This window comes from Nuphar pumila, chromosome 7 (assembly GCF_984573655.1).
Source record: "Nuphar pumila chromosome 7, dmNupPumi1.hap1.1, whole genome shotgun sequence".
Lineage (NCBI taxonomy): Eukaryota > Viridiplantae > Streptophyta > Magnoliopsida > Nymphaeales > Nymphaeaceae > Nuphar > Nuphar pumila.
This window is the reverse complement of record NC_143255.1, coordinates 117,534,375-117,560,525: the sequence shown is the minus strand read 5'-3', so window position 1 is coordinate 117,560,525 and position 26,151 is coordinate 117,534,375. Positions and strand designations below refer to the sequence as shown.

At 38.0% G+C, this 26,151-nt stretch overlaps 2 protein-coding genes across 6 annotated transcripts; one reads left to right on the top strand and one right to left on the bottom strand.

The window, feature by feature from the left end:
* The first annotated feature begins 308 nt into the window (after positions 1–308).
* LOC149833120 (uncharacterized) lies at positions 309–24,727 on the top strand. Of its 5 annotated transcripts, none has more exons than XR_016433398.1 (7): positions 309–505; positions 765–1,229; positions 4,388–4,522; positions 4,610–4,652; positions 4,762–4,829; positions 5,497–5,611; positions 5,698–5,722. XR_016433398.1 is itself a non-coding variant. In XM_090014920.1 (7 exons), exons 2-7 carry the CDS (start codon positions 823–825, stop codon positions 5,823–5,825), a joined length of 900 nt encoding a protein of 299 aa, XP_089871046.1. In that variant the 5' UTR covers positions 309–505; positions 765–822; the 3' UTR covers positions 5,826–6,212. The 5 variants fall into 5 exon arrangements, 4 of the variants coding, with proteins under 4 accessions (XP_089871046.1, XP_089871049.1, XP_089871048.1 ...); XM_090014920.1 differs by having other exon boundaries at positions 4,758–4,829; positions 5,698–6,212; XM_090014921.1 differs by lacking the exon at positions 309–505 and adding an exon at positions 530–655 and having other exon boundaries at positions 4,758–4,829; positions 5,698–6,212.
* Positions 20,217–24,943, bottom strand: LOC149833119 (ubiquitin-conjugating enzyme E2 variant 1D). Its single transcript, XM_090014924.1, has 4 exons — positions 24,744–24,943; positions 21,293–21,432; positions 21,075–21,200; positions 20,217–20,635 (listed from the first exon to the last, which is right to left on the bottom strand). Exons 1-4 carry the CDS (start codon positions 24,775–24,777, stop codon positions 20,495–20,497), a joined length of 441 nt encoding a protein of 146 aa, XP_089871050.1. The 5' UTR covers positions 24,778–24,943; the 3' UTR covers positions 20,217–20,494.
* Between the last annotated feature and the right edge of the window lie 1,208 nt (positions 24,944–26,151).

The window sequence follows — 26,151 nt, the reverse complement described above, 5'->3', positions numbered from 1 at the left end:
TGTGTCAGGCACACAAGGTTCGAGTTGCATATCACATCTTTTATTTGTAAAATATTTAAAAATACAGATGATTCGATCTCACTAATCTTGCCCTTTAGATACTATTGCACAAGGAAAATCTAGCGATAAATTGAATTTTTTATTTTTGGGAGAAGGTCTCAAGAAAATATGCGCCAATACAAATGGATATAAAACATATAATAAAATATTTCGATTTTTTTTTTAATCATGTTAATATCTGAGATAAAAATACGATGTTTAATCATGCGAATTTATAGGACCCGGTACCAGCACTGCGAATTTGGACCATAGTCCGAACTCAGAGGTAATCCGGATCACGTCGGTTTACCAAAAACCCGCCACGCCTCCCCTTTTAAACCGACAGCAGAGGCACCGGCACCGCCACCCCTCCCCGCCGGAGACACTGCCGGATCCGTTATCCATAACGGAAATCCCGACGGAAACTTCACGGGATTCGTTCGGCTTTCCGGCGATGCGTTTTTAGGTAACCCAATCGATTCCTTTTCTTTTTTAAGGACAATCGATTCGTTTTCTTCCTCGATCTCGTTTTAATATCTTCAAGAAAAACGCGTTTTTGAGCCCTAATTTCTCCTCTCCCTTGATTCGTTCGGTTTGTCTTTCGCCTTAATTCCATGTATGCTTTCGTCTTTAAGAGTTAATTAATTAGGATTTGTGCTCTAATAAACGTGATTGTTGGGTGATTAATCTGCGGAATTGATTTTGCAATCGTGGATTTCTTGCAGGAAGAAGGCATTTGGATGCGGGAAGGGGGAGAATTAGAGTTTCTAATCGGAGTAACAGATGCGTAATGAGGAATCGTGCGGAAATGAGTCCGCAGACGACTCTTGGAGCGAGAAACGAGCAGAGGAGCGTGGCGAGCACGATGATCTTGGGGTGCAAGGAAGTGAGCTAAGCCGAAATGAGGGAACCGAGAAGGAAGGGCCTTCGCAGGGTCGGAATTCTTTTGGTGGGAATCAGGATGGAGAGGGTCGGAGGAGCTCGGTTTCATGGAATGAGCTCGACGAGGGCTCTGCACCAGGAGCGGCCTGTATTGCGATTCAAAGCTCTAGCGTGCGAGAAGAATCGGTTGCAGATCATGTTCTAAAGGTGGATGTTTGCGGGCAGACGGAGGAGCTTGAAGGTGCAGTGTCTTCGTCGTCGAAGAAAGTTTTTCTGGAGAGAAGCGGAAGCGATGGCGAACGATGCAGGTAAGAATTTTGTGTTTGTGGAGCTTCAATCGAATTATGTTATCGGGACTAGTCTTTCTATTGTTTTATATTTGTTCTGTTAGTTATTATATGATTGCCGTTAAAGTTTTGTTTGCTACGATCAAAAAGATATTTGAAAATATGGTTTATGTTGAAATTTAGCAGTTGGTCCACCTCTCTTTAGTCTTTCCTTCTAATCTCTTTCTGTTTCCTGCATTATTGTTGTTGTTGGTAGTTTCGATGATGCTTCTTATCTGCTTGAGCATGCAGTGTCACTAGCTTTCTTAACATGGCAGCGTGCCGGCGTCCAAGAAGACTTTATGATAAACATTTGACTGAGCTCGAATTTATACATTAGATACTGTTTATAACCTAGGCCTGGATGCCACTATTGTCCATACGTGGTCTAATGAATTCGCAATATACAATCGATTAAGTTTAGATTTATTAACTGTTTGTTTAGTTAACAACCTATTTGTAGGTGCTCCGTTTCATAGAATTTGTAGTGCTATTTGATGGTCTTATCTATGGAGGCAATGAGCTTTGATCTGAAGTACCTGGTGTGTGAATATACTATAGCTGAAATTTTGAACTTCATATTTTACAGTGTTGAAGCTTGTTCTTCATTATTCTTTGGTTTAGAATCGTTTCAGATAAACTAGGCCCTGTATTCGGGAATTCTCTATTCATTCCAGCTTATGATTCCATGTTTGGATTGGCTCAATTTCTGGGACTTGCTACCTAAAAAATACAATCAGAAAATTCCAAGAATGTGTAAAATACAGGGTTTGAGCTCCTACTTGAATAGGTTGGAGACTTGGAGTAGAAAATCCTGGACTTTGTTTGAAGAATCCCAACATAACTGCACAAGATCTCTGTTCAAGGATTCAATGGCACACAAATTCCAACGACAGGATTTTGAGTCAAGATATCCAAACACACCGTTAAGGGTTTTCATGTTAGATGTTTAACGCTACTCATACCTGGAAACTTGGATAGTCAGTCGGAGCTTTACCATTTTATAACGGTAAGATTGAGAGATTTTCTGTTGACATATACGATATGATCAGTCTAATGTTGCCTGTTACCAGCTGAGCTGGATATAATCTGCTAAAAGCTAATGGCTACTATGATCTTTTTCCCTTATGGATGTATTTTACAACCTATCTGTTGCCTTGGCAGCTTAATAATCTGATCCAAGTCTTGCTTCTTTCATGTCACTTGAAGCCGATCCATGGATTTCAATTTAACCTGTGGAGTTTCCCAAACAATATGGACATCCATAATTAATACCGTAGAATTCCTTCCTTCATCTCTTATAGCGTACAGATTTCTTATTAATGTAATTGACAGAACAAAATTCTGTTTTTTTGAAAGGCAACAGAACAAATTTCTTGAATATGTGGAATGGGCTTACCTTCCATAAGCCAAATTCACTGAATTTTAACACGGTATGGGTCCAACAAACATTTTGGTTGGGTTTCTCTCTTGGAACACACAACTTCTTCACTTCATTAGAGGATTGATATTTTTCCTTGTTTTTTCCCAACTGTTCCTTGCGAGACTTGCAGACCCACCAACTCTGCGAATTTCTTATACTAACTTGAAATTCATCAATGGTCACACAACGTGGCTATGCTTTTACTGTGTAGGCTCACCAATCTAGAATAGATGAATAGTTGATACTTTATTATCATGGTGTTAGAACCGTGGTTGATTACTTTATCCATTCGGATCAAACATTTCTTGGTAAGTGATCTAGTGTAAGGATTTTCCTCTTGGATTGATTTGTATTCAGGAACGCTTATGCTCAATGGATGTTGCAAATGAATTCTTAGTATATTGGAGGAATTCACTTTGGTTTTTCTGTGAAATAACAACACATTCCAGTGCTTCACCTTTGGATATGTAAGGCAGGAATGAAAACTAAGATTTAGTGGGATCAGTTGGTATGTTTATAGGTTCATGGTTACTAAAGAGGCATATCATGAAAGAGGAGAAAGAAAATAAGCATTATTTCATTCATAGATTTGAGTTATAAGCCAACTTTACTTAATCTCAAACCTATGGATCTTGGTCTTGTTGCTTCCTTATCATCCCCTATGTTCGCTTCCCATGATGACTTGATGTGCTGTGTGATGCTTGGTGACATGTCAATTGAGGGTTGAGCCAGTTGGCACATTTGCCGTTGCATATTTCCTTCCTCATATGGCAACCATTGTCTTCATTGTATCCATCCTTTGTTGAAAACTTAATCTTCTGCAGCTGATTCCTTGATTAGAATCTCATCTTTGCATGTTGCTCCCACAAAAATATATTATGTTACAGGTAGGAGATGAAGTTTGATTAACTGTTTTTTCATAGATTTCATAACTAAGGAGGCAGGGTGAAGATTTCTGAAGAATGAATATAGGGGATGTGCTTCTGCAAAAAAGAGAAAGGGTACACGGAAGATAATTCAGGCTCCTAATGGTGTTTTTGTTTTTCCTTGTAGGTCCAGCAATGACAAACATTAGCAAAAAAGAGAAGGGGGATAGATGTCCATCATGATCAAATGATACTCTTGTCATCTTTTCCTCCTGGTTCACATGTTTCTGAATCATGACACCATGATCCTATATATGTCTTCAATTTGCTCTACATAGACAGATGTTTAATGGAGGAATCTGCTGGCTTTGAGTATTGAGGTGATTGAGGATGTAGATGATCCCATGCTTTCTTTAAAGTAGTTAAATTGGCCTCTGACGAAACAGGATAAATAAAGTGCAGTCAATAAGAAGCAACCTCTTTACTATTGCAGATCTATTTAATATATTTCCTCTTCTCTTTATTCTCTTCTGTAACTGAGAGCACACACTTGGACAAATTTCAGTAGTGAGACGTGGTGGTCAAGTCTAATCTGCTACTAGAAGTAAGAATGAAAAATAAAGTAGGAGAAAAGGAACTTCTTTCGATGGTGATTTCAATTAGGAGTTATGTGTCCTATTTGTCATGTGCTTTCCTGTTTGATAACTGGATTTGGATGGTTACAGATGTCTAGTTACTATGCAGTATGCACCTAGCAAACATTTTATTTGTCTGTTTTAAGGAATCGACCTATTACATTTGTATTTGAATTGATTGCTAGATAACTTTTTTTTTCAACTTAAAATGCTCAGAGTCTGTCACCAGCTGTCCGAAGAAGCTCTGGTGGAGCTTGGGTGCAGCTGCCGGGGCGAGCTTTCAAAAGCTCACCGTTCTTGTATAGAAACTTGGTTTCACACTAAAGGCTCGAACCAATGTGAGATTTGCCAGTAAGCATCCACTATCCTTTCCCTTCATTTACAAACTTCTCTTTGCACTTTAAAGTATTGAGAAGAATTCCGTTTATTTTTCAACAGGCAGGTGGCTGTAAATATTTCTCCACCAGTCCCTCAGGCCAATGTGAGTTTCATGTGGATCTCGTTTCCTTCTCGTATTAGCTTATTAGGTTTGGAAGGATAATCCTCTTTGATCATCTCATTATTTGGTTTGCCATTTATGAAACAGCCAGGTTATTGGGCGTGGAGGGTGGAACCAACCCTTGGAGGATCTGATATTAGACAGGAAGAACGCCGCAGGGTATGGTTGTTCTGGCTGGCCGTTAGTGGCAGTTTTCTTGATTTCAGCTTGTGTCAGATGCATATTTGATACAATCTAGTTGGAATCTGATGATGCATATTGTTTTGATTCAATCTGATGTCGCATATGTGTTCAGCATGCTCTATTTAGTGGGAATCAACCTTTGGATCTTGTTTTTGATAAAAAAACATTTTTTTAGTAGGAAAATTTGATTAATTTATGGCTGTTGATTTTTCAACCACTGGAAATACCTGCTCTGGTATCAGAATCCAGCGATTGAAATGTCAATCCCCACTAAACGGAGTATGCAGGTCACATACAGATTGATTAGAAAACAAGAACGAAGAAAAATTGCTTAGTGGTTTGTACATACAAACGATTGTAGCAAATGTGTTTAGTTTCATGTTCCAAATATATAACAGAGATGATCATCTGACTCTGACCAACCCTAGCTGAGTTCTGACTCTGAGGTTGACTGGTACCCTACCAGTGTCACTGTTGTTCAGTGACTTGGCACCAGCTCTTATTTGGGTCAGGTTGCTCAAATTCCTAACTTGTGCTTGGGTATTTACTCTACCAAAATCTGGTGTATGCGTGATAATTATTCTACTGGAGAATAGCCATGTTCTTGTGGGTACTGGATTAACTCGATAAGGAATGTGATCAGGGATGTGTAAGTCCGCTTTGGATGGCATTTTCAATTTTAATTTGTGGGCTTCTTTTGGATGTGCTGATATCTATGACGCTTGGTGTCTCAGCCCTGCCTGCGAATATAATCATTGGTACAATCTTCCTCTATTTCTTTCCCTGTACACCCACACGCACACATGGGCATTGTGCTTGAGTATCTTGTTATGGATTCGTGCAGGTATTCTGGTCGTACTGGGACTGGGAACTGCACTTCGGCTTGCCTTGGACTGCTGTCATGAACGGACCTTGATGAGAGTTGTACAAAGAACAGAGTCGATTGCAAGTCCTGGGTTCCATCCTGTCTAGTTGTAGATATTCATAAAAGCATATTTTTTTTTTTATTATTATTATTTATTTACGTCAGGGTTAGTCTTTGAAAATATACACACGGATAGTTCACCAAAGATAGCTACAAACGGTGTATTGTATCACCGGCAGGTTCAGCTAGTCAAGCCTTGTTTTATTTGGTTAGAGTTACCATTTTAAAGGCGAAGAAATGTGGTTGCATAAGTGCTAGATCAACTTTCTCAATTTCAAGAAGTGAAAAAGAAAGGGTTATGTTCCTTACGTACAAGATCGTGTGTTTATAACCACAAGGGTGGCTTCCTGGTCATTCTGTGTCTTCTTAATCTTTCACTTTAATCCAATCCAAGGGCCTCATCCCCAGAGTTTTTTGAAAAAGAAAACAACAAATCAGGGAGGTTTGGGTTAGTTCGTGGAACAGGCCCACATAACTCGATGGTTAGGTTGCACTATCATAACCGAGGGGTCACAGGTTCAAATCCAAGCTGCCTTGCCTGTAAAAAAAAAGTAAAAATGTGTGTTTGCGTGCATTTTGTGAATGTGCCTGTAGATTTATATGATTATATCATTAAACACAAAAAAAAAGTACACTTGATCCAACATTTTTGAAAGGAAAACTGATTAAAGTAATGAAAGTCTTAACCATGTTTTTTCTTTTTATTTGTATTTATAACCTGAAGAAAACACTCTCAATATGAAGAGCTGGTTGCGCTGGCTTAGCTTGTCATACCTACTGTCATCATGGTGACAGCATAAAACTCCAAGGCTAGGATCCCTGCTTTGGCGGCCTATTCCGGGCATCGTCTTGTGCAGAGAGGAGACACTCATGGGAATCCAACCTTGACCACCCATCTAGTGGCCAAGGCCTCACCTCACTACGCCAACCCCCCCTTGTGGCAAAACTTTTAACCATGTTGTGTACAAATCTGAACCCGGAACTGCCTATATCACACCTGGTTTGATTGGGCCCAATGATGGCCCCTCAAGTTCAGATGTATTGGGGCTTGCCTGTTTCCTCAATTCCCCCCAAGCTAAATGCGGATTGGGATTGGGTTTGGGGGTGGGGGGTGGGGGGGTGGGGGGAGGGACTGCTGCTTTTCATAAATTATCCCTCGGGAAAGTATTGTTTCTTTGATGCTTATAAGACAATAACAAGCAAATCGTAGGAAGAAATTGCAAGCAGAAGGATCGAAATGTGTGGTTCTGAATATGAATTAAAAGGCTCGGGTGGTTGAATAACTGGTAGGGCTTGCCCAACCCCAGCTTGTCTTTAGAAATAACAAAAAACAAAAGCGTGCATTAGCCATATTCATCATTTTTTTGGATTTATAATCCGAAGAAACTGCACCCGGCACGAAGACCAGGCTGCCATACCTATGGTTGTCGTGCCGACAGCGTAAAACTCCAAGGTAGGACCCCTGCCCCCAGGGCCTATGCTATGCGTTGGCTTGCCATATTCATCATTTGAAAAACGAAAAACAGATAATGTAGAACCTAAAGAAGTCGGGTAATGTTGGAAGTTGGAACATATTTGTCCAATCAAGATGGACAATCTTCCTGATGGATGCTATCTGATACACCTTGACGAGAGAAATGCACTATGCGTTGCCTTGGATGAAAATGTACCATTTATGGCCAACGGACTCATACGTGTGGGTAGGTATGGGAATGCCTTTCTTTTAGCCAATTTTCAGATAAACGCCAAAGTTTTCTGTTTAACTAATATAAATGCCAACCTTTTCAAATGTCTACCCAAGTATTTTCATAGCTAAACAAATGCTCTCCATAGTAAACTACCGTTCACTTAGCCACAGTTGCATTGGTACTTTGATTCACCCTAATGGCTAATGTATTGCGTATCAGGTGCACCTGCACATTAGCAGCACAAAATACTTTTTCTCCCTTTGTCTTCCCTATAATTACCATTTTTCCCAGCATTTATTTATTGGGGTGTAACTTGGTCGGGTTGGGTAGGGTCTCATTGGACCCAAATCTAAATTGTTCCAGGCTGAACGTATCAAATATCAATCAAGTTTGGGCATGATTTTGATTTAACATTTTTAACGAGATATATACTGAATCAGATTAACTGGATCAGGCTATAACTAGGCCCATTTTGATATCAGGTGTGAAACCCGAACCTGTACTTAGGGGTGAGCAAAAAAACCACGATCCAACCAACCCAGACCGGACCGTACCCAACCGGCTAATTTTGGATCGTAACCGGCGGGTATGGTTCGGTTCTTGGTTCTAATTTTTTAAAACCAGCGGGTACCGGTTCGGTTTCCGGTTTCGGGTGAGAATCACCCAACCGGTCCTATATATAATATGAACTTATATTTTTGAAAATGAAATAATTTGCCCGAAGGCCCATCTCTTCAGTCCAAAAGAAAAGCAGCCCAAACCAAAATGAAAAAACCCTACCCTCAACTCCTCAACCTTCGCTGCAGCCTCCTTCTCTCAGTCCTCCTCTAGTCTTGAGTCTCGGCTAATTCTCCCCGGACTTCGTTTATATGTTATGGTTTATATGTCAAACAGGCTCAAGGCCTTTGTGTACCCGTGGCCAGATCTTTGTGAAGTTTCAAGATATTATGGTTTATATGTTATGATTTTAGGATGTTCCATTTACAAAAAATATTTCATTTCAAGATGTTTCGGGATGTTATGGTTATAGTCCCATTTACAAAAAAGGTAAAACATAACTTCTTTGCAGAAAATTGGGTAAGCATTAAGACCGTAACCGGGATCCAACCGAAACCAAACCAGACCGGTGGTTCGGTTCTTGGTTGGATCCATAAAATGAGCGGGTGGTTCAAGGTTCGCAATTTGCGAAACTGGCCCCTAGCGGATGGTTTTCGGTTCTAGGATAGGAACCATCCATCCTGGAACCAATCACCCCTACCTGTACTGACATGAAATGGGTACAAGTTTGGTTATTAGGATTGCCAAACGGGTCAGAATCTCTACCCATTCTGAAGCAGATCTGATCCATATTGCTAAATCCAAATATTATATACCTGAAACCATGTTGGATCAAGAATAAATATGGTTGGTAAACAAATATGCTTGGATATGAGACGAAGTGGGATAAAAGCTAAACTCATTTTAACTTTTCCACACAAATCTACTTGTTTATGAACTTTCAAAGGATCCAATACCAAATGCACTCATATATGTAGGAACTTGTCTATACGAAAGTGACGGACCCGAGGGGATGAAGCGTGTGTATTTATGCTCAGAATTGACAAGGACGATCTGATTTTCTCACAACCCTCTTGTGGTAGTTCTCTGTAAACCCAGAAAACTGTATACATGTGCACTGATTTTCTTAGCACGCATTTCTCCTTGCAACCTTGGCTCTATAGAGCCCTTGTAAACTTGTAAGGGGTTGGAATGGGGACATGTTCCTAGGAGAAATCCCTTCAACCTAAGAGACAAGACTCATGTTGTTATAACATGTAACTGTATTGTATATTAATTTAGTTTATCTGTTTAATTTTTAATTGTTATATGTCTTAACAGTTATAACCCTTTGGGAGAGAGTGACCATTAGGGTGGCCTTCCAACCGTCCTCTTATAGCCATTATCTTACATCTTCCATTTAGTTATAAGGGATATATTTTGTTTTCATGTTTGTTCTCAACAAAAACCTTGCGTACACAATTTTGAGTGATATTTTATTGGCATAGCCTATGTAAATTTATACACTCACCACTTAAGCATACCTAAGTCTCATTTGACTAATATGTTTAGTAAAACTATCCTTAGTGATTGCCTTGGTTAACATATTTGCTACCATGTCACTTGAAGCATAATTAATCAACTGTTATTTCATTCTTCATAATACTTTTGTAAATATTTTAGTCTTCTCTGGCTCTCATGCCTTCCAGGTTATTTGTTTTCAATCAACTTCCTTATCTCATGGAAGTTAATAATTCACTACTATCATTTCATTTTCATATCATGCACTAAACAAAGGGTTAATTTTAGGACATAATTCACATAACATGAAATTACCAGTGATATTATTTGTTACAATAATCAGAAGAATATCCTTTATGGATACATGAAATTCTATACTCATCCCAAGCTTGTCACCCTATGCAGAAAACAGATTTTTTATAATATCTTGAGAATAACTATCTTTAAGATACATGATTTTTCATGTTAACATGCATTTTAATGATTGAGACTTGTTCACATATACTATAAATTTTTTAAAACATCATAAGGTCTTTTGCTAGCATATCACCATCATGATCCAAGTCATTTCTATTTCACATAGATATATAGCATTTTTTTCATTTATCTTTTTTGTCACAATCCTTAGTGCAAATAATGCATCAAATTTATGCATTAAAAATCTTAATAGAGCAAACAAGCATATATTCTTATTTAGAGTACTACAATGATAAATTTTCAGCATGTTTTTGCTCATATATTATATATCGACAACGTTGACTTATTTCATATAAGCTCATATGTATAAATTGGTCAACTGGGTCTTTTATGACTCTTCTATGACCTTCAAACATCTTGTGTCAATATTGAACATAGTTTGTACTAAGTTAGTATAACATATTGTGACTTGTATATAGTAGTTATATGCATATTAGTAAAAAAATATTCATCACTTGCATTGGTCTATGACAAATACACATACATATCATTTTACTGGCAAACCAAACTCCTACTATCCATGTGCATTATCAAAATATTAAGAAAAAATCAGCATTGTGTGTGTTTTCATATTTTTATTTATCACATATTTACAAAATATGTTTTAAGAATGTTTATCACTTCTTGATTATTTCAAATTGATATATATATATATATATATATATATATATATATATATATATATATATATATATATCCAGATCCAAATCATCATGAATTAGACTATCAAATTCATGTTGGACACTGTGTATTAGCCTTATGATATTTAATTAGCTTTTCACACAACAAACTATTTAAGGAGCTTAATTTATGATGGTTGTTTATCATCATTTTCAAACAAATATTCACATGAAAAAGCAAAACTAAATTGTGCCCTCACTTTTTCATGTATATCAATACAAAACATCACATGTATAATTTTTTAGGACAAAACACAAATCATTTAATCAATTTGATATGAATTAGATCCAAACCTAATAGGAGATTCTTTTTTTTATCCCATCACAATGATTACTTCAAAAGTTATAAACTCATTTTTTAAGACTTGACTCATCAAATGAACACATGAAACTTTAGATCCATATATAGATCTAAGAACAAGTTTATTGGATTCAATTCATATCCAAATCCGACTTGAGATATTCTTATTAAGCCACACAAGATGGGCATCAAGTTTATTTTAAAATACAACCATGTATCATACAGAATTTAACTATCATATAAATTCATATGATTATCATCTAAGTGCAATGGATATAATATCATATTCAAACATAGAACATATCCACTTAGTTATGCATTTGATTGTGGAATATGCAGGAATTGACTACAATCCAAATCCATGTTATTAGCATACCCATTATAATGGATTTATAAGGATCACAAAATTCACTTGAGATATTATCAAGTTAAAATTTAATCCTCATGCAAGGCCAGATAGCTCAAGTAAAACCATAGGTTATATAGGATTTGACTATAGTCCAAATCCATTATATACATTGATCAAAAAATATCTAACACCCAACTATTCAGACTCATTACATAATTTTGTAACAAATCATAAACTATTTATAAAGCATAACCCTCAAGATATTTTTAAATCTCATTAAGCTATTGTGGATTTTATATATCTACATCAATTTGAGATATTATCATCAAGACATTCAAAAAATAGGTTTGATACAAGCACACCGTTAAACAATTATATGGATTCAAACTGATTATGTATCAAGTTCATTCATATGCTTAAATTATGAGTCACTATGATTCGACTATAGTTAAAATTATAATTTACACGTACTTAAGCTCAAAACTTATTCAGTTTTACCTTATCCAAATCCAGCATAAAAAACTATACTAAACTGAATAATGTATCTATAAAATCAAAGTATAAAATACTAAAAAAGGATATCCAACAAAACATGCAATGTTATAAAGCAATCGTAGATCTCATACTGTCAATATGGATTCATACCCAACATCATATTCTTTTGATCCAATATAAAATTTGGACCAAGGCTATCCAAAGTACATAGATAATTAAAATATTTCATAATTTTATTATACTTATCTTGATCCATCTCTAACCTGGATCCTAAAAAATATATTGCATGAGTTTGAGCCAAAATTTTGTTTCAATTCATATGACAAACACATGAGATCTAACTCATTCAATCAAGATTATTAATTATCGTTGATTTGAGTCAACCAGTATAATAAAAAATAATTATTACATTAATCTTTGAAAGGAGTTACATCTAGGTAAAAGAGACCATGGTCTACATCATAATGACCCCTGAGCTTTTTTACAAAGTCTGTTATAAATAAAATATTTCTTCTCATGGAAGGTACATCAAGTACATTTGTTAATAACATATTGGTCCCTCTTAATTGAAGCTTACAAGTCCCTATTCTGACTACATCATTGTATTGTTGTTTCTCATATATACATTGTGATCGTCAGGCTTCAACTTCTTCAATTTTACAAGTCCCTATTTTGTCTTTGAGATATGCCATGTCGCCCATGAATCTATCCACCATCCTAGGAGATCGTCATCTCTTATTAGAGATTCAAATATTGTGTAGACAACTTCATATTTTTCTGTAACCTATTTTTCTCAATTTTCTTTCCTTGATCTGTTTAGACAATCTTTCTTGAAATGCCCTGGTTTTTCATAAGAAAAGCAAGAACCCTGTGTTGTTGCACAATGGTTCTTATTCTGTACATGACGCCTCTTGAAGTTCTTTTTGTATTTCTTGAAAAACAAGCCCTTAGCCTTAGATCAGAAAAAGTGACTTGTATGTTCATGACTTCTCCCCTCTTATCCTTATTTATATGCTCTTGTTCGAGAGCTAATTAGGTCGAGGCTCTTCTAGTTCAACCTCATTGCAACAAAATTCATTTTTCACGATGAAGGGAGGCTATTTAGGATACTAAAAATCTATATCCTTTGTGAGATCTCACTCCTAGCTATGGCTAAATCCTAAGCCTTTACCAGTATGTGATTGACATGGTCTACTGCGTTGTCTAACTCCATCATGCATGAGTTGTACTGTTAGAAAAGAAGTTAGATATGAGTTTCTGACATCATATCGTACTTCTTTTTAACTACCTCTATCATTTTCTTGGTCGAGTCATAGTCCTTGAAAACCCAAATAAGATTATCTTACATTAATGTGAGGAGAGTTGCTCGAGCGAGTTGATCATCCTCAATGAACTTGTTATATGTTTTTTTTTCTTCTTCACTAGATTTGTTGGATAGTGAAGATTTTACATTGTTCAATACATGCAAGTTTTTATTGTGGGTTAATAGATATTTCATCTTTCTCCTCTACATTTCAAAATTTATTTTATTAAGTTTTTAGATTTTGAAAAGTTTGGCCCACAGGATAGGATTTATCATATGCCTAAACAATTTAATGATGCTAGGATTAATATTAAACTAATTTTCAACTAGCAATACAAGTATCAACTATGTTACTTATGCAAGTTTAGGCATGAAAAAGTTATGTAATTTTAATACAACAACAACAACAACAACAACTGCGCCTTCATCCCAAAACAATTGGGTTTGGCGATATGAACCAAAAAAGAAAATCATTCTGGGTCTTCCACATGAATCCTTCTCCTCCAATCATTTCTATCCAATGCCATGTCCTTGGTGAGGTTCAAAGCATTCATATCCTTTCCTATCACCTTCATCCATGTCTTCCTAGGCCTACCCCGACCTCTTTTAACTAATATATTTTCCCATTTCTCCATCCTTCTAACTGGAGCATCATTAGGCCTTCGCCGAATATGTCCAAACCACCGTAAACGATTCTCTCTCATCTTATTTTCAATGGGTGCAACGTACACCTTCTTACGTATCTCCTCGTTCTGAATCTTATCTTTTATTGTATTTCCACACATCCATCTCAGCATACGCATCTCAGCTACACTCATTTTTTGAATATGATGTCTCTTGGCAGCCCAACATTCCGTACCATATAGTAAAGCGGGCCAAATAGTCATCCTATAAAACTTTCCCTTCAACCGCAACGGCATTTTACGATCGCACAACACTCCAGTTGCACTTTTCCATTTCATCCACCCAACCTTTATCCTATGATTTACATCTCCATCAATTTCTCCATACTTTTGAATGATAGATCCCAAATATTTGAAATAATCATCCACCGGTACTTCTTGCTCACCAAGCTTCACTACACTCCCATCACTACTTTGTTGCTTACTAAGCCGACATTCCATGTATTCTGTCTTACTCTTACTCAGCTTAAAACCTCTTGCTTCCAATGTCTGTCTCCATAATTCTAACTTAGCATTAACCCCAGCTCTAGACTCATCAATCAAAACAATATCATCAGCAAACAACATACACCACGACACATTTTCTTGAATTGATCTCGTAAGCTCATCCATCACTATAGCAATTAGGAAAGGGCTTAAAGCAGATCCTTGATGTAACCCAACCGTTATAGGAAAATTGGTTGTCACCCCTCCACAAGTGTGGACATTGGTTACTACTCCTTCATACATATCCTTAATTATACTAATGTACTTGAGATAAACACCTTTCTTCATCATTGTCCACCAGAGAACGTCCCTAGGTACTCTATCGTATGCCTTCTCCAAATCAATAAAAACCATATGCAAATCTTTGTTCCTCTCTCTATTTCTCTTAATAAGTTGTCTAAGAAGATGTATAGCTTCCATAGTTGATCTTTCAGGCATAAAACCAAATTGATTCTCCGATATCATGACAACCTTCCTCAACCTAGACTCAATCACCCTCTCCCAAAGTTTCATAGTATGACTCATGAGTTTTATACCACGATAGTTTGTGCAATCTTGTATATCACCCTTATTCTTATATAGAGGCACCAAAGTTTTCTTCCTCCACTCATTAGGCATCTTATTTGTCTGCCAAATCTTGTTAAAAAGATTTGTCAATCATTCTAAACCTTTCTCTCCCAAGCATTTTCAAGCCTCGATAGGTATACCATCTGAGCCAACTGCCCTTCTTGATTTCATTTTCTTCAAAGCCTCTGTAATTTCTTTCTTTTGAATCTTGCGCATGAAGTCATGATTTATCTCATGAAAAGAAATGGAGAAGTCTCCAAGATCTTGAGCACGACTTTCATTAAATAGCTTATCAAAATAAGCTTTTCATCTCTCCTTAATCTCCTCATCTTTGACTAAAACCCTTTGCGTTTCATCTTTGATACATCTAACCATACCCAGATCCCTCGATTTTCTATCTCTCATCTTTGCAAGTCCTTCTCGCCCTCTTTGGTATCCAACTCGTCATAAACCTCCTTATATACCTTATCTCTCGCGTTCCGAACTACTTTTTTAGCTTTCTTCTTTGCTATCATATACTTCTCCAAATTCTCATTATCACGACTCTTACTTAGATTTCTATAACACTCTCTTTTAACCTTAATAGCTAATTTGACATCCTCGTTCTACCACGATGTATCCTTACCTAGCGGTGCACCGCCTTTAGACTCACCCAATACCTCCTTAGCCACCTTTCTCATGTCACTCGCTATCTTATTTGACATTGATTGTGAATCCTCCTCAAGACACCAATCAGCTTCCTTAACTACCTGCACTACAAACATTCCTTGTTTAGCTCCTTTCAGTGCCCACCACTTAATTTTAGGATCTATCCTATATCTATCCCTTTTGCGGCATTGTCTAATTCTAAGATCTAAAATTAAGACTCTATGTTGTGTAGCTACACTTTCTCCCGGTATAACCTTACAATCGATGCAACAACCCATATCTCTCTTTCTAAGTAGGAAAAAATCTATCTGACTCGTATTAACTCCACTTTTAAATGTTACTAGGTGAGACTCCCTCTTCCTAAACCAAGTGTTTGCTAAGATCATATCATAGGAAAAACCAAAATCTAAAATCCTTTCTCCACTTTCGTGTCTTTCTCTTATACCATAGCCTTCATGGATACTCTCAAATCCATCCCTACTAATGCCTACATGCCCATTAAGGTCACCGCCGATGAAAAGTCTTTCTCCAAAAGATATCTCTTATACTACTCCATCTAAATCTTTCTAAAATTGACGCTTAATGGAATCATCTAAACCTACTTGAGGTGCATAAACACTAATAATATTAATAATATCTGAACCTAATACTAATTTAATAGATAAAATCCTATCACCTTTCCTACGGACCTCAACTACATTATCTATAAACTGACGACTCATAACAATCCCTACTCCATTCCTATTCCTATTTATTCTTGTATACCAAATCTTATATCCCCAAGGTTCTATCACTTTTGTTTTTTCACCTACCCATTTGGTCTCTTGTAGACATAAAATATCAATCTTTCTCCTACACATAACATCTACTAACTCTACCAACTTACCAGTTAAAGATCCTATGTTCCAAGTGGCTAACCTAATTTTATGGTCTTGGACTAACTTCTTTACCCCCACCCGTCCAACAAAGTGAGGAAACCCTTGCCTATTTGACACCACACCTGGGCGCCGGTGTGACGCGTCACTTTCGGGCGACGACCTAGCAACCCTTGCCCATTTATCACTGCCTCCGGGCCTATAGAGTACAACGCGTCGCTCAGTAGAGAACGCCCCAACGAAATTCTCATATTGGTTCATATACATAGGGTATGACTAAGTTTTTATGTTGGCTGTCACAGGCCTACCGCAACCCTCCTCCTTTATCCGGGCTTGAGACCTGCAGTGTATAAGTAAACAGTTATACACAAGCGGAGTTATGTAATTTTAATACAGCAAATTAAGTTTAATCAAACTTGAACTACATGGGGTATTTTGCAAGTTAGAAACCCCTTTTTATAATTTTCAGAAAGTAAAAAAATGGTTATGCATAATAAAGTTAAATTAGGAACACAAAACGTTGTTTATGTAAGTTTGTGAGTTAAACAGAAAGAATAAAGTGTCTTTATGTGATTCCAAAAAGAAAAGTAGAGACCCTTTTCTGAAAATTTTGACAAGCAGATACACTGTTTCTGAAAAACTAAGGTTCCTAACAGGAAAATAACATGAAATATGGTGACCTCACTGTAATGATTACTAAAAATATTAAAACTTCAAAATTAAAAACCTAAAAGAGAGAGAGAGAGAGGGTTCTCGACCCTTCCCTCCCAAACCCTAACTCTGTTAATCTCCACCCCCCTCTTACTTTTCTGTGATTCGACCGCTCCACCATCTCCGACGACGGAGTTCTACTGTCGGTGGCCGGTGGTTCTTTTGAAGGTGACGTCTGGGGTTTCTACTTTAAGAGAGATCAAGTGAGGTCAATTCGGGCGATGTCTGGGGTTCGGTCTTTGAGAAACCAAGGGCTCGATTCGATTGGACCGAAAGCTTGGTTCAAACCGGAAGAAGCCAAAGCCTCATTTCTCCCACCTCGGCCTGAGGCAATTAGGCCGCCATCATAAACCTCTGCCAATGATTTCTTTTGGCAAGGGGTCACGAAACCTCTGATGAGTTTTCTTACATAGAGAGAGAATAAGAGAGGAAGAATTCGGCCACCACTGGCGTTTGATCCGGCCACTAACGTCGTCACCACTGGCAACAACTTTGTTCACTACTGGCATCAGATCCGGCTAACACCGACGTTCCCACTGGCCACCACCGGTGTCAGGTTTGGCAAGTGAGGTGAGCAGGAACAGAGGACTAAAATCCCTCTGTTTTCCTTTTTTTTCAATCGGGTCTCAGTAGGTCTAACTGAAAAAAACCAGGGTTACTGGTGACAGACCTGGCCCAAAAGAACCAGTTTTTGCAATCGGGAATTTGTTTCGCCGTTTCCCCCTGTGAATAGGAAAAACAGTTATGACGCTTTGGGAGAGAGACCGTCGGGGGTGGCCTCCCAATGATCCTCTTATAGCTACTACCTTACAATATCATAATCGGATCCTTCACTATAACGTGAGGTTCCTATAGGGAGAACCAAATCTTTAATAATATTCATTCTTCACAAATTAGATCCAATGCGAGATTATGCTTGACCCTGCCCATTTTAACATCTAGTAGTGTGTCACAAACCTCTGATGAGTTGAACGGTGATCTTTTTAGGAGTAATTGATTATCCCAGCCCAAAGGTTTGGTGACAAATTGAAAACTTTGAAGGCTTGGTGGCTTTTGCTGCCTATATTAATTAAAGAGAGTTTTCATTTTGGCATGTTTGAAAGCGAGGAAAATGTAGGAAAAGTAATGTAAAATGAAAAATTCAAATGAATTTTTCAACCATTTCAAACAAGAGAGACTTTTTGGCTGAGAGTTTTTCTAAAAAGTATATATTTTTTATAGGAAATATTTCAATAGGAGTGGAGGAATGTTTCCTACCAAGATAATTTATTTTTACACTCGGCATCACTCATCTCACCACCACTCATCTTACCTTCGGTAAGCATTCAAATCCGACGACCCATCACCTATTACCGATCAGGTGATCACTCTCCTCTCTATGCTGCCTCTGCTCTCTCTCGCACTTCCCTCTTCCTCATGAATCACATCTCAAGTGATGGCGCAACCTCCATCCGGCGAACTCACAGGTGCAACCTCCATTCGGCGCAGCCTCCATTCCCATCTCAAGAGGGGTTTTTGATCAGCTATGGCTGAAAAAGAGATGAGGAATAGAAATCGAGAAGAACATAGAGAGAGAGAGATGTACCTTTCAAAGTGGCCTCCAACGGCCGTTTGGCTAGCTCTGGCAGTGGCTGTGGTGGTGGGTTTGTGAATGAGGATACGGTGTAGAAAAAAAGGTGAAGAAAAAAAAATAAAAGAGGTGGTAGAAAAGCTCCACCAACACCCCCCTCCTCTCATCTTTTCACATTTTCCCACTTTGCTTTTCTCATGCTACACAAACAAGCGAAAAAAAAAATCTTTGAAAAACTTCTCATAGGCAAAATCTTTTCTTTCTACGAGAGTTTTTCTCAAGAACTGAATCACTGACAAAAGGGGGCTCCACTTGTCTGGTAGAAGCAATTAGTGCATGTTACCTTATCTTAGTAGGTTGCAAGTTCGAATCCCAATGGTATGGTTGTATAACTGGTAGAGGTCTGCCTAACCCCTGCTTTATGTGGAATTGGCCAAAAATCGATAAAAAAACTGGAATGATTTGGCTTTTTTCTAAAAAGAAATTTTAAAAATCGTTTAAAGTAGTTTTCTAATATTTTTAATATATTCATTTGACGTGCGACACTTTTCATGTCAAAAATTGGCTAATTCAGCTCGATGCTCAATTTTGTTCAGTATACTAATCGGCCAGTTCCCTTAATCGATTTTCTGCTACGATTCTGACGTTGGCCAGGACAATCTTGTTATGGTTAGGAGAACAGCTACAATACCGGCACAATGAATATATCAATCTTCTAGTAGCGTACAAAATACTAGGTTAATGACACAGGAACCCTCATCCAGAACCAAGTCACTTAATGGGCCTGCTTCCCTAAGAGGTAAAACTCTGAGCTGAGAACATAACCACCTAACCTTGCGTGCCCTAACAGTGGTAAAGCAATGGCAACCCTCATGCGCAAACGGGATTTGATCCTATTTCTTCAGCTTGACACAGGACGATGACCACATGGCTAACCACCGCGGTGGTGAAGTGAGATTGGTTACATTGGAATTCTTATTATAAATATTCTTTTTTTTAAAGGCAAGCTGGGCTTAGGCAGACCCCTATCACACAAGAGCAGACCCGCTTGTCTGGTAGGAGCAGCTAGTGCGTCACCTTGAAACGGGACGTTGCAAGTTCCAATCCCAATGGTATCGTTGTATAACTGGTAGGGAAGCAGATCAGGTCATGCTGAACATGAGCGTGCTGTCTGTTTGCATTTTGGATGAATGCCACGTGGTTTGGTTGGCTTTTGAACATTTTAAAATGCAAATCGGATGGCCACGATGTCGGCATGAGCAAAAACGCTCATGTTCAGCATGACCTGATCTGCTTCAACTGGTAGGGGTCTGCCTAACTCTTTCAAAAAAAAAAGTGGGGACTGGGTGAATGTGACCTATTTCTACAAAGTGCAAGCTGCCTAACCCCTACTGCAAGGTATGTTAAATCAGAAATCTTTCCATGAACACTAAGTGCATCTTTATACGAAAAAAACATGCCCCATGCGGAGTATCCTTGCAATCTGATGCATGTAATACAATACAGTTCAGTAGAAATACATAATATTACTTGGATAAGATTTCGTGTCGAGGCAGGAGGACAAACTGATTAATTATAAGTTGTACTGTCATAGTAGAAAGTTTCACTGATTAATGCAACAATAATTCTCAAACCTACTTCCTAGAAACATAAACAATCAACTTACCAGCAAAGTAAACATTTGCACAGTTCTGACTAGTTCCCGCCCAGCTGTTTCATCGAAGATTTCCAAACCCAAACAACAGAGAAAGATACTTCTCGCAAAGTGGCATCATCAAGCATGCACTCCGCTCCTTAAAAACAGTTCACAACGGCAAACCATGAATTAAAAGCAAGTGCCTTCTGGTGGCTGAACTAGTTTTCGGTTGTGAGGAGCAGCCATTTCCTTTTTCAACTGTGTCAATATGTCCTCCATTGTATATTCACGTTGCCAATTCGCCAACATGCCAAATTGTTTCGGTTCAACCTATGCAGAAACAATGTTGCATCAGCTAGCACATGCACATGTATACAGGTAAAACCACCGTAACAAAGACACACAGCTTAACAACTGCCTTGCAACATCCCCCCTTTTGTAAGGTGTCATTTTCTCAAATTTACAATAGGGTTTCATGTTGAAACAATACAATTTTTTTTTTCAGTTGATGTGAAATAACCAGAAAAATTGGACAAAGGGGAGAATGCAACCAGCAATATTCATCTGCTGCTCCATGTTCGTTATGCATTCTATGAGTACAGCTGTACTTCATCAAGGAACTGCAGAATTACATGAATATTACTGGATGACTTCCATTAAACATGAAAGGTGTCCGCTCAGTCCAGCACAGAGATGATATTAATAACTAACTTAATTTTGCTATCAACCAATCAATTTCTCTGGTTTAGAAAGCATTATTCACGCTTACCACTCCAGTTTCATGATTTACGCATGTCATGTTGATTCTTGAGTGAAACCTAACACTGGGAGGCTTATCAGGGTAATCCTTGTCACAGAACAACTTCAGTTGATAGATGCGCCCCTCGTGAACAGACTGTAAACAAATGAAAGGTAAGATAAACTGTATAAACTTGTATAGCATATAGCCAAAGGTAAGAAGACAAATATATCACTAATTCACCATACATTATGAGGTCCTATGACTGTCCCAGTCCAGGACCGCATGTAAATATCATCTCCATCATCCATTCCATAGCTAACTGTGCCATCCCCAATTCCTTTTTCTCCTCGTTCAAGCTCTTCAAGCAATCTGAAGTTACGAGGGACTACACAAATATAACCATGCAAACATGAAGCATATTTTCTAACCATTAAGAATCATGGCTAACATAAATGTTAGGAAATACTCTTTACCAACTACTATGAGCAAAGAAAGGTTTCAAGTAACATAAACATTTTGTACATCAACAAAGCAAAAGGAACATACTAAATCAACAAAATACCCACTACATTGATTGAAATCAAAGATCACCAGAATAGCATTCCCTTGCAAAGAGTCAACTTTTCAATGTTGACATTGCTTCCAACCAGCTTCCAACCATTTAGCCAACTAGGAAAATTTTGCAGCGCAACCATAACATGTCATTGCAAATAAGAAAGGTGCTCTCATGTGAATAAATGAGATTAATGTTTTAGAAACAGGCAATTGGTAAAACCTATTGGCACAAACAGTTGGATCATCACATCCGATCATCAGGTCAAATCGTCAATCAAATTCAAACCAACACGCACACGTTAAATTGGAATGGGTTGAGAGAACAAGTTAAATTGTGTGTGTGTGTGTGCTAGCATGCATGTGGTTAGATTTCTGTCTCATCTCACTTTGAAAACTTAGATTCTTGGTTATTTTATTTCCTTTAGCGATAGATTAGAAGCCTTTGTTGAAGACCAAGATAGATTAGCTCTCCTTTTCCTCTCATTCATTGTAAACTAAAATAGCCATGGATTAAAAGTGTGAATTGTCAGCAACCAAAATCATTTAATTCCTTTGTTCTTTCTTTAATTTCCCCCTCCACATTGGTGAGTATTCAATGAGAGAGAGAGAGAGAGAGTTGACAATTAAATGCTAGGGATGTACATCTGTTCTATAGGCAATGCTTATACCCCTTAAATGTGTATTAGATTCCCAAATGGCATATAAGCACTCCTAAAACCAACAAAAACATGCCACTAATAATCTGAGGGAAAATCTAGGAGATGTGAAAGAAAAAGAACCAATCTATTTTGGTCTCATCGAACTATGATGAAAAGCAAATAAAGAGTGATTTGCATGCACCAAATTATTGTCTTGCATTTTAGCACAGAGTTGGCAGCATACTCTACCTTCTATCTACACACGCGTGCGTCACACACACATACACATGCACACACATATACATATGTATATCCTATGCACATACATATATATCCACATAAGAGATACATTTTCCAATTTCTACCATCGTCCAACACCAACTTTTATAGGGAAAATTACATATCAGGTGCCAGATTTATCCCACTGAATTTTTAAGGGCAACATCTAATTAAATGTGAAAAAAAATTAAAACATTTAGACCATAAAAGTTGGATGGAACAAAATAAGTGATTATGAGTACTTCACTCAACAAGGAAACTTGTGCAAGTGCACAACACTTCTTTTGAGGATACTCACTAAGATTTTGTTCTTCTAGATCCACTACAATGCTCTGGTTAACTGAAGATTTTACAGGTAAATGCGAGTCCATAATTTAAAGAAAACCACACTACAAATTCACACAGTTTGGTCATATGCCTACTCAACAATTCTAACAAAGTTCATTTCCCATACAATCCATTGCAATTTTGTGAATTGCATATATTCATTAGGATGCTTTTCTAAATAGGTTGAAAAATGATACATACAAGAAAAGTGTGCTCCTGGAAGAAAAATCTATATCAGTCACTTGAATGTTTCTTGGAGTCGAAGCTATAGAGTTTTATGTATTTTTTCCTCGAGCAACACTGATTAAGAATATTATTTTTTAATCTTCAAAGGTACAAATCTCAAGTTGATGTTGCTCAACATTGTCCTCACTAGTTTGCTCTTTCTCAATTTTCTTTTGATAATTGAACTATTAACTTCAAGTTGATGGTTTAGCACTGTTTCTCAAGAGGTTATAGCAAAAATCTCTCTTCCCTTAGTCAGGTACTTGAGGCAACATTCTTCCACAACTGTGGTGAAAAGTGTGAGTCCGTCCTTGTTTGTGTGACATCTTATTCAATTGTTGGATCAAAAACTTTGTGATTGAGGGCTAGCCCTCCATCCTTCTAGACCATATCATTAGGGTATTTCAACAAGCACTGTAAGAAAAGATTGTTGAGCACCTGCCTCACATTTCATTTCATAGTTTAGTAGTGCACATGTCTCATACTATGATGAGAACCATATCTTTCACGTGGTTCTAAGAGGATAAGTTTCCCAAAGACAAACAAGCATGCATCAGTTCCCCCAATGAGGGAGAGACATACGAGGAGGAACAAGTAGATGGGGGAACGACCAGAATGTGCCAATCTTTGTTGGAAATGGATCTCACAACCAGTGAAAGGAGGAAAAATGTTTCTCATGAGCCTTTGGTAGGACGGGTTGAACAAGATAAAGAATAGATGGTGGAACTAGGTTAAAATGCCCCTAGAGAAGAAGCCCGCAAAAAAGAGCCCAGCAATGATAGTATCCTAAGGATTAACAGATAAATTTTGTTTTGGGATAGGAGATAGAGAAAACTAGTTGTTGCACAAAATTTGGACGTGTCTGGTTTCTTCCAATTAACCTTAGTTCCTTATTTAGTTATTGCCTTCTCCCTTCTATTACAACCCCTAAATCCAGAAGGTCCAATGATCCTATCAAAGCCCATGTTCCACCTACGGTTTCCAATCCATTAGAAACTCCATTCCTACACCACCAAAGTTTGTCGGAAAAGCCTGATGGAAATTTTCAAACAAGCACGCATCAAATTGTGAAAACAAGCAAAGGACACAGAGAAAATAAAGAGAGAGCAAAGTTTTTTCTCCAAACCATATAGTTTGGTTATGGAACAGAACACCGCAATTCAAGTAATATCTAATACTCGCAAAATATGGGTAACTAATTTGACGCTGCTAATTTATATATCCTCTATGTATGCAAAGCATTAAAAACTAACGTATCTATGTGTGTGAATATGTGCATGTCTACACGTAAATCTTGCAGGCTTCGACGCCAGACGCTCTCAGAAACCCTCGATATCATTCTCTACACGCATGTATGTTGCCGTAAACGCAATCAGAAACCCTAAGGCAGCACATCAAAAACCACAAATCGAATCAAAATGCAATAATTCATACAGGACGGAATCGTTCCCCGGAGATCGAAGCACAGAAACAGGTTCCCCAACGATCGGAGCAAAATCTGAACAGAGTCGCACAAAACGAAAGGATTTCACAACATAAAACGACCCGATCTATAGCGGAAACCAAATCGGAGCTTAGAAAAAAAAACGCGTGATTTGTCACAACATGGGAAGAAGAAGAAGAGAGAAACAATCAGATCATCGAACAGGACGAGAGACTGAAGGTCACTGACCGACAACGCTGGAACCGCCGGAACCGATAGTCATGCCTCCGTCAGACACCGGTTTCCGATCGCAAGATTCAGCCGGAGAAGGGAGATCTGACGGCGTGGAAGCTGTAGGGATCGTGATCGACGGCCCGCAGGCTTCCCTTGTTTGGGACACGGAAGGAGGAGGAGAGCCAGAGAACTTCGGGGATACCTTTTTAACGCCCCCCCTTTTGTGGCCTTCCAAATGTTGTTTTCAGTGTTTCTTTTCTCGGCCCTTCGGCTCAAGTGCATATCAGGTGATCTGCCAAATCACTTTTCTTAAAGTGATTGGGCATCCTCACCGTTCACAAATTACATAAAGACTGTGGGGTCCTCGTCGATGTCCGTGGGAGTGGGGCCCACTCAAATACTTGACCTTAAACCCCTTGTTAATCATCGGGACGCTGTTGGGACTTTAGGAACACCATGGATTGGCGGGTATATCTCTGATCTGTTTTTTATCCGGGCTAGGTTGAGCCAACCCAGACGCTGTAGGGCTGTCCTCTGTGACAAATATCGCGATATTTATAAAAATATCACAGATATATTATGAGAAATCTTCAACTCTGGGTAAATATCGTGATATTTATATTTTTAAAAGATGACCTCGGTCTGAGTAATAACCTGGTTAGGCTTAGCTCATGATTTTTATTAAGTGTTCTTATATGTATTTTAGGGGAATGATTTGGGCATTAATGTTGACAGGATTGACCTAGGTCGGTTAGGAAAAGGACGGAAAGGGACTTGGAAGATAATTAGATAACGAAAGACTTTTTCAACCTGAAGAAGGAAAGCGACACAAGCAAATGAATGATATGGTTCGGAAGCAAGGGTGAATCTGCACCAGGGTTTGACTTTGTCTAAACTGACCCATTATAATGTTTTTGTATTTAGATACCAAGGATTTAGATGGGTGGGCATAGGCCTGGCCCGGGCCCATTTAGAGCTCGGTTTATTGGGTTTTAGGTATGGCCTGGCTCAAAGATGACCCTTCTCATTTACAAAAGGGTTGGGTTTTGGGCCGGTTGGTTCTTAATGAGTTTGAGTTTGAAAAGCAACCTATGGCCTGACCTATTGGCCCAATAGACTAATGTTAAGGGGGCAAATCAGGCCCGACCCAAATCCATTTGTAGATAGTAATAATTAATAAGTTTTAAACTTATCATGCACCCAATTAATTATCTTTCTATGTTTTTATAAAATTAATGTAAGTAATTAGGTAAATAATAATAATTACCAAGTTACTATGGAGTAGTTAACTTTTATTTTTTATATTATTAAAAATATAATAAATAGCAAAGGCCCATGAGGCCCGACCCATATATATAATAGGCCGGGTTTCGGCCCGGTAACTATCGAGTCTGAGCCTAAAACCTTGACCCTAACCCGGCGG